This window comes from Carcharhinus amblyrhynchos, chromosome X (assembly GCF_965287045.1).
Source record: "Carcharhinus amblyrhynchos chromosome X, sCarAmb.v2.hapA, whole genome shotgun sequence".
Taxonomy (NCBI): Eukaryota; Metazoa; Chordata; class Chondrichthyes; order Carcharhiniformes; family Carcharhinidae; genus Carcharhinus; species Carcharhinus amblyrhynchos.
This window is the reverse complement of record NC_137359.1, coordinates 15,068,370-15,077,575: the sequence shown is the minus strand read 5'-3', so window position 1 is coordinate 15,077,575 and position 9,206 is coordinate 15,068,370. Positions and strand designations below refer to the sequence as shown.

The window sequence follows — 9,206 nt, the reverse complement described above, 5'->3', positions numbered from 1 at the left end:
TAAATTGCTCCGTAGTATTGGGGTGGCAAGCTAGGGTAAATGCATGTGGGGTTATGGGGATATGGCCGGAGTGGGATTGTGTTTGGTGCAGACTCGATGGGCTGAATGGCCTCCTTCTGCAGGATTCCACGGTTCTATGATTCTGTAAAATTGGATGGATCTTTGAAGGAAATAAACTTGCAAGGAATACAGAGACAGAGCGGGAGAATGGGACTAACTGGGTTGGTCTAAGGAGAGGTAGTATGGAGTCAATGGACTGAATGGCCTCCATCTGTGTCATAATAATTCTCTGGCTCTTGAATATGCAAGCAGAAGAATCCGCAGTGTCCTGCTGCAATTGGAGAGAGATGGCAATTCGAGATGGAGGGTTTTGTTGGGTTAAAGTCAACCAGGAAAGAGGTGTTGAGAGTACGAGCAGACCAGGCACGATCTTATTGAATGGTGGAGCAGACATGAAGTACTGAATGGCCTACCCCGATCCGAGATCCTCTGATCCTATGTTGCTCTGATGGGCCAAATGGCCTCCTGTGCTGTCTCGTTTCTCCGATTCGATGATATTGTGGTGCCAGGAGGGTTGGCATCTGGGGTTGCCCAGATGGCACCGCAGTTGTTGCCCTAAGCGGCTTGCGTTAAACTCCTGGCAGACCTTTGCGGGTGTCATTGTGCCCACTGGCAGGAAGCGTAGCAAGACGGAGGCATCAGTGTCGAGAGTAGAACGGTTTCCCTCCCACCTTCCCCTCCGAAACCACCCTTGCACCCGGCTGCCCTGGGTGTGCCCCATCAAAACAGAAAATGGAGCCCCAGTTGCTGGCACAAGGCCGTGGGTGTGATGGGCAGGTCCCGGCTACTTGGCAGCAAGACATTGCGCAGGCTGGCAACGTGTTGTTAAAACGAGACGGGACCCGGGGCTTTTTTTAGTAACTGAGTGCAGCCAAGCTCACAGCTGTTCAAGCAGCAAGGCGAAAACTTTATTACACAAGTGAAGTTAGCTGGGGGGGGGGTAGGGGGAAGGGGTGACAAAGCAGGCGCTGGGGAGACTGGGAAGTAAGTGTTTTTTTTTACAAAAAAGAGTGAGAAAATTAGATCAAGGGATCCTGTCTTTAATTACATCAAAAGGCTTAACTCTCTGGGGGAAGCTGTATGTTTAAAATTAAACTGACTGCCTCGCCTCTCTTTCTTGAAGACTCTGCTGATTTAGTCCTTTTTTTTGCAGGTGTAGTATCTGCTTTTAGTCCCAAACTCTTATTATGACCCAGGAAATGCATGAATCCTTACGTTGCAGAAGGAGACCATTCGGCCTGTCAAGCCTGCACCGACAACAATCCCACCCCCATCCCCATAACCCTGCGTATTGACCCTGCTAATCCCCCAGACACTAAGGGACAATTTAGCATGGCCAATCCACCTAACCCGCACATCTTTGGACACTAGGGGCAATTTAGCATGGCCAATCCACCTAACCTACACATCTTTGGACACTTAAGGGGCAATTTAGCATGGCCAATCCACATAACCTACACATCTTTGGACACTTAAGGGGCAATTTAGCATGGCCAATCCACCAAACCTGCGCATCTTTGGATACTAAGGGACAATTTAGCATGGCCAATCCACCTAACCCGCACATCTTTGGACACTAGGGGCAATTTAGCATGGCCAATCCACCTAACCTACACATCTTTGGACACTTAAGGGGCAATTTAGCATGGCCAATCCACATAACCTACACATCTTTGGACACTTAAGGGGCAATTTAGCATGGCCAATCCACCTAACCTACACATCTTTGGACACTTAAGGGGCAATTTAGCATGGCCAATCCACATAACCTACACATCTTTGGACACTTAAGGGGCAATTTAGCATGGCCAATCCACCTAACCTGCACATCTTTGGACACTAAGGGGCAATTTAGCATGGCCAATCCACATAACCTACACATCTTTGGACACTAAGGGGCAATTTAGCATGGCCAATCCACCTAACCTGCACATCTTTGGAGTGTGGGAGGGAACCAGAACATCCCGAGGAAACCCACGCAGGCACGGGGAGAATGCGCAAGCTCCACACAGACAGTGACCCGAGGCTGGAACCGAACCTGGATCCCTGGCACTATGAGACAGCAGTGCTAACCACTGCCACCGTGCAGTCCGTGGGGAATGAGTGGGGCTGGGTAATGTAAACCGCTGGTTAATTGAGAGTTCCATTTCCCTGTAATGTAATACAGTGCAATATTCACAGCGTGTGCTAATATGCAAGTCCCCAGGAAGTCAAGCGCAGGATTCTTTTTTGCTTCTAACAGCTTATTAAAACATAAATTAAAAAATCAGATATTACAGTGTACGGGTATGGTTTCTGGAAATTGGCTTCCAGTTGGTCAAGGGAGGATTCATATTAGGGATATATTCGAAATTCCGGTTACTTGAGAATTCCAGTTAGACCGTAAGATATCGGAGTGGAATTAGGCCATTCGGCCCATCGAGTCTGCTCTGCCATTCGATCCTGGCTGATATGTTTCTCAACCCGTCTTTTACCCTGGAACCTCTGATCCCCTCATTCGCCTTTGATCCCCTGACTGGTTGCTGGAATGCCAGGTGCTACAGAGTTGGATTAAACAGCAGTAAGACTGCAAAGGTGTCAAGACTGTGGGCAGCACTGTGGGTGTAACATGAGGTGACTGTTTCCGCTCAAATACCTCACTGCTCGATTTATTTCTCTCAAACTTACAGAGCCAATACGCAGAGCGGAAAAGATCAGGCCCCAAATCCATCCCCGTGCTTGCTCCAAAAACTAATTCAAATTCAATCCAATTTTTGGGTCCCCAAAGAAAGGGCATACCAGCTCCAAACTGACAAGAACGACTATTACAACTGACGCTGGGCTTGATTCCATGATTCATCTTCACAAAACGAGCAAGGCAACACCGTCCCCACCATCCCCTCAATCCAGTAATAATTGATATCTCCAATGCTGATAGATACAACCTTACAGAGGAGTGAGACATTGAGGAATATATCTGTCACTGTGGAAAAATGAGCGTAATTGCTTGTATATCTTAGCCAAAGACAGTCTCCAGCTTAACTGAAAAGTTTACCCAAGCACCACTGATTGTAAAAAGAAAAGAAAGACTTACATTTAGATAGCACCTTTCGTTGAGGGTGTCAATGGCCGAGTGGTATTATCGCTGGACTATTAATCCAGAGAGTCAGCTAACGTTCTGGGGACCAGGGTTCGAATCCCACCACAGCAGATGGTGGAATTTGAATTCAATAATAAAAAAATTAAGAATCTACTGATGAAACCATTGTCGGAAAAACCCATCTGGTTCACTAATGTCCTTTGGGGAAGGAAATCTGCCACCCTTACCCGGTCTGGCCTACATGATACTCACAGCAATGTGGTTGACTCTCAACTGCCCTCCGGCAACTAGGGATGGGCACTAAATGCTGATGTGGAGGTGCGGGCGTTGGACTGGGGTAAACACAGTCAGAAGTCTCACAACACCAAGTTTATTTGGAATCACGAGCTTTCGGAACACTGTTCCAAAAGTGGATGAAGGAGCAGCGCTCCGAAAGCTTGTGATTCCAAGTAATCCTATTGGACTTTAACATGGTGTTGTGAGGCTTCTTACTGTAGCCAAAGGTAGCAATTGCAATCACGTTTAACAGGTAAAGCTTGGCGATAAGATGAGAAGCACGCGATCAGACAAAGGGAATAGGAAGAACCTGCATTTATCTGGCATCTTACACAAACTCAGGATGATCCGGAGTGATTTATAGCCAATGAAGTATTTTTGGAAGTGTAGTTACTGGTTGTAATGTTGGAAACACGGCAGCCAATTTGTGCATGGCAAGATCCCACAGACAGCAATGTGATGATGGAATCCATTCCCACAGGAAGTAGCTGATGCCAAAACATTGAATGTATTCAAGAGGCGGCTGGATATTGGGGCGAACGGGATCAAAGATTATGGGGGAGGAACAGGGTTAGGCTATTCCATAGAATTCCTACAGGACAGAAGGAGGACATTCGGCCCATCAAGTCTGCACTGGCCACAATCCCACCCAGGCCTCATTCCTGTAACCCCACATATTTACCCTACTAATCCCCCTGACACGAGGGTCAATTTAGCACGGCCAATCCCCCTAACCTGCACATCTTTTGGTGTATGGGAGCAAACAGGAGCACCCGGAGGAAACCCACGCAGATACAGGGGGAATGTGCCAACTCCACACAGACGGTGTCCCAAGGCTGGGAATCGAACCCTGATGCTGTGAGGCAGCAGTGCTAACCACTGTGCCACCGTTTCACCCTATTGGGTTCGACAATCAGCCATGATCTTGATGAATGGCAGAGCAAGCTCGATGGGCTGAATGGCCTACTCTTGCTCCTATCTTCTGTTTCTACAATCTGTTTTTGCGACGCTGGTTGAGGGATATTAATTTGACCAACGCGCCCGCTGTGCCCACCCTACTCAAAATAGGCCCATGGCATCTTTTATGTTCGCCCGAGAGAGCAGGCAGGTCCATTGGTTCGACATTCCATCAAATAGCAGCACGTCCGACAGTGCAACGCTAAACCGTGCTGGAGTCCCAGTCTAGATTTTGCGCTCATGGACCACAAGTTGTACCCACGACCTTCCGAATCGCAGGCGAGCGTGCCTGCAACAGAAAGACAGCTGCCTCCAAAGGGTTAACGCTACTTCCAAGGCCATCAGATGGACCAACCTACCATCCAGCCAGAGTAACACGTCGCTGGAAATGGAGGTCCGGCTTTTGACATTCCCACCAGGGCCCATCACAGCATGGATAAAGATCGCTCCTGCACGCCCTCATCTCGCTCAGCCTGGGCTACTCTGCATTCCGGAGAGCACCCAACTCCAGAAGGTGGAGACCCCAGCCTCACAGACCAAGCGAACAAATCATCCTGGAGGGGGGTCTGGAGTGGTGCAAATTGGAGCAGTTAATGTCTGCCCTTTACTTGCAGGCACTGTGCGCGGTGGCACAGTGCTTAGCACTGCTGCCTCACAGCGCCAAGGACCCGGGTTCGATTCCCGGTTTGGGTCACTGTCTATGTGGAGATTGCACATTCTCCCCGTGTCTGCGTGGGTTTCCTCCGGGTGCTCCGGTTTCCTCCCACAGTCTGAAAGACGTGCTGATTAGGATGCATTGACCCAGACGGGTGCCAGAGTGTGGCGACTTGGGGAATCTCACAGTAACTTCATTGCAGTGTTAATGTAAGCCTTACTTAACTCTTCTGGGGATGTTTTGCTCAAGCATCACGTCTCACCCCAGACATTCAAATACATAATTAGTCGTGAGCAGAGGTTGGAGAAAGTTGGTTGCATTAGCTATGAGGAGAGGTTGGAGAAACTTGGTTTGTTCTCACTGGAATGATGGAGGTTGAGGGGAGACCTGATAGAAGTCTACAAGATTATGAGGGACATGGACAGAGTGGATAGTCAGAAGCTTTTTCCCCAGGGTGGAAGAGTTAATTACTAGGGGGGCACAGGTTTAAGGTGCGAGGGGCAAGGTTTAAAGGAGATGTATGGGGCAGATTTTTTACACAGAGGGTGGTGGGTGCCTGGAACTCGCTGCCGGGGGAGGCAGTGGAAGCAGATACGATAGTGAGTTTTAAGAGGTGTCCAGACAAATCCATGAATAGGATGGGAATAGAGGGATATTGTCCCCGGAAGGGTATAGGTGAGGGCATTGGTGAGGCTGCAGCTGGAGTACTGTGTGCAGTTTTGGGCGCCGTACTTACGCAAGGATATTTTGGCCTTGGAGGGAGTGCAGAGGAGGTTTACTAGGCTGATTCCAGAGTTGAGGGGGTTGAGCTATGAGGAGAGGCTGAATAAACTAGGCTTGTACTCGTTAGAGTTTAGAAGAATGAGGGGAGATCTCACTGAGACGTATAAGATGATGAATGGGATGGATAGGATAGAGGTGGAGAGACTCTTCCTGCTCAGAAAGGACAGTAGGACTAGGGGGCACAGCCTCAAGATAAAGGGGGGTGCGGTTTAGAACGGAGTTGAGGAGGAACTTCTTCACTCAAAGGGTGGTGAATCTCTGGAATTCTCTGCCCATTGAAGTGGTGGAGGCTGCCTCGCTAAATATTTTTAAGATGCGGGTTGATGGGTTTTTGATAAGAGAGGGGATTAAGGGTTATGGGGAGAGGGCAGGAATGTGGAACTGAGCAGCGACAGATCAGCCATGATCTTATTGAATGGCGGGGCAGGCTCGAAGGGCTGGATGGCCTACTCCTGCTCCTATTCCTTACGTTCTTATGTTCTTAAGGGTAAGGGGTTTTAGTTCAGATGGACAGCATGGTTGGTGCAGGCTTGGAGGGGCGCAGGGCTGTGCTGTAATTTTCTTAGTTCTTTGTATAACCTAGGGCCAACACACTGCATGGAGAACAATTCCGACTTATGGGTGAAATGTTAAAACCCTTTAAGCCACTATTAAAAGCAGAGTAAGGAGCTTCCTGCCGGTGCTGCTGCCAAAATGGATCCCTCAAACAACCACACTCGGACACAAACTGCTCATTTATCGGGTGTTGTGGGATCTTGCTGCACACACATTGGCTGTTGCAGAGGGATCTGATCTAACAACCTCCTGACTCAGAGGCAAGGAGCTCCAAACTGAGCTGTGAGTCGGAGCCCTGGCTCGTTCCCTGCTCTGTGATGCCTACACGTGCCGCAGTGTCTTGGCAGACACTGAGGTGGATCTAATCATAGAGCTCATACAATCCCGACAATGTAGAAGGAGGCCATTCAGCCCAATGAGTCTGTACTGACAGCAATCCCACCCCAGGCCCTATCACCACAACCCCACACATTTACCCCACCAAGCCCTCTAACCCACACATCCTGGGACATTAAAGGGCAATTTAGCACAGCAGGTCCCCCTAACCTGCACATCTTTGGACACTAAGGGGCAATTTAGCATGGCCAATCCACCTAACCTACACATCTTTGGACACTAAGGGGCAATTTAGCATGGCCAATCCACCTAACCTACACATCTTTGGACACTAAGGGGCAATTTAGCATGGCCAATCCACCTAACCTACACATCTTTGGACACTAAGGGGCAATTTAGCATGGCCAATCCACCCAACCTACACATCTTTGGACACTAAGGGGTAATTTAGCATGGCCAATCCACCTAACCTGCACATCTTTGGGCACTAAGGGGCAATTTAGCATGGCCAATCCACCTAACCTACACATCTTTGGACACTAAGGGGCAATTTAGCATGGCCAATCCACCTAACCTGCACATCTTTGGACACTAAGGGGCAATTTAGCATGGCCAATCCACCTAACCTGCACATCTTTGGACACTAAGGGGCAATTTAGCATGGCCAATCCACCTAACCTGCACATCTTTGGACACTAAGGGGCAATTTAGCATGGCCAATCCACCTAACCTACACGTCTTTGGACACTAAGGGACAATTTAGCATGGCCAATCCACCTAACCTACACATCTTTGGTCACTAAGGGGCAATTTAGCATGGCCAATCCACCTAACCTACACATCTTTGGACACTAAGGGGCAATTTAGCATGGCCAATCCACCTAACCTACACATCTTGGACTGTGGGAGGAAACCGGAGCACCTGGAGGAAACCCATGCAGACACGGGGAGAAGGTGCAAACTCCAAATGGGCAGTGTTCCAAGCCGGGAATCGAACCCGGGTCCCCGGAGCGGCGAAGCAGCAGTGCTAACCAGTGTGCCACCGTGCCGCCCCCTAATCTCTGCTACGTTCTCCTCTTTAGCTCTTGACGATGTACTTTTCAATAACGCTGCCCTCACCATCTACCAGGGATTGACGACTGTAATCTGTACAAACCTCATCCTGTGGTGACCGAATCCTTACCGGACTATTTTGGGTAGTCGGGGGGGGGGCGATTTTTAGCCAAGAGCTATAAGATGTCAATAAATCTCATCAAGGATAAAGACAGTGGGCTAAAGAAATTAGTACAAAATGTCCCAGCCTTCTATCAACAGGAGGTAAAACAGAAAGTGCATTTGGCACAACAAGGTGAGGTGATGGCTGTCACCTTGGTGACAGGACTCACCGGATCCCAAGTTGAGTAAAGCCTGACTCACCACGGTGAAGTTTTCGGGGCCACACTCCTCCATCCGATACCGGCATTCCTTCAGCATGTCCTCCAACTGATGGCCAGTCCGGTTGAAAAGTTCGTACATGCTGAAGGTTCCGCCCTCTCTCCTGACCGAGGGGGCCACCTGGAAGCCCGGGTCCATGCCCTCGGTGTAGCCCATCAGCGCGCCGGCATACGCCAAATCCGCGTAACTGATCTTGGAGCGCCTGAATCTGTTAAAGTTGCAGAGGGTGACCGCCGGGAAGAGTAGGAAGGGGCTGTCCATCTCATCCAGGGCCGTGATGTGATGGTATTCCAGGTAATACATCACCCGGTCCATGACCTGGTACAGGAAGATGGCGAGGGAGGACAGGAAAGCGCAGCCCCACAGAACTTGCCGCACTCTGCAGCCGCCTTCCACAAAGATGTGGTTCAGTCCGTGCAGGTTCGAGCTCCCGGCAAACGTGACGAGGCTGACTGCGCTCAGTTGGCCTTCCTTCTCGGTGTTGTCGTCTTCGGAGAACTGGTCAAAACTCGCCTCCCTTCTCTTCTCCTCTCCCTTCTCATCATCAGAGGCGAAAGAAATCGTGCAAAATATCTGGACTGGCATCCTGAACACAAGCTGTTTTTTTCTTCCCTTTCTCCCCCAACCCCCCCCCAACTCCTTATCAAATTGCCTTTCTGATTAAAAGTACAGTCTCGACAGAGAAATATCTCGGCGTCACATCGTTAAGCTAATAATCCGCATATCAATAAGTTAAAGACAGAGAGAGAAAAAGAAACAGGCTGCCACATACTGCAGGAAGTTAAGAAGCCATTGGATATTATCTCAAGCTTTCTCTGTTGGACGGCAGGTCACAATAGCTTGACTGAAGTACTGTGATGTTCGCTCAGACTGCCAGCGTGCTGGAACCAGGATGATGAGCAGTTCTGGCCTGCTTAATCATTTATAAGGAGCCCGTCCCAACTGACTGTGGGGAGGGGTTTTTTATTTCGTCTGTCAGTGGACTTGGCACTACTGCCTCGCCGCTGAGTCCCGACCCACTGCTCAATTCGCAGCCCAGCAGACTCGCCTGACAACCTGAGCCTTTGACGC

The 9,206-nt window shown here is 49.5% G+C and overlaps 1 protein-coding gene across 1 annotated transcript; it reads right to left on the bottom strand.

Moving 5' to 3' along the window:
- Positions 1-469: 469 nt before the first annotated feature.
- LOC145361928 (acid-sensing ion channel 1B-like) lies at positions 470-8,720 on the bottom strand. The gene is made up of 2 exons (XM_080217912.1): positions 8,087-8,720; positions 470-669 (listed from the first exon to the last, which is right to left on the bottom strand). The coding sequence occupies exons 1-2, from the start codon at positions 8,718-8,720 to the stop codon at positions 470-472; spliced, it is 834 nt and encodes a 277-aa protein (XP_080074038.1).
- Between the last annotated feature and the right edge of the window lie 486 nt (positions 8,721-9,206).

Bases quoted from the DNA above. Each gene is read 5' to 3' on its own strand.
- LOC145361928 (XM_080217912.1), bottom strand. From the start codon at position 8,720: ATGCCAGTCCAGATATTTTGCACGATTTCTTTCGCCTCTGATGATGAG. The intron at 670-8,086 runs GTGAGTCCTGTC...GCTTCCTGCCAG, and splicing joins TTTACTCAACTTGGGATCCG to TGGGCACAATGACACCCGCA.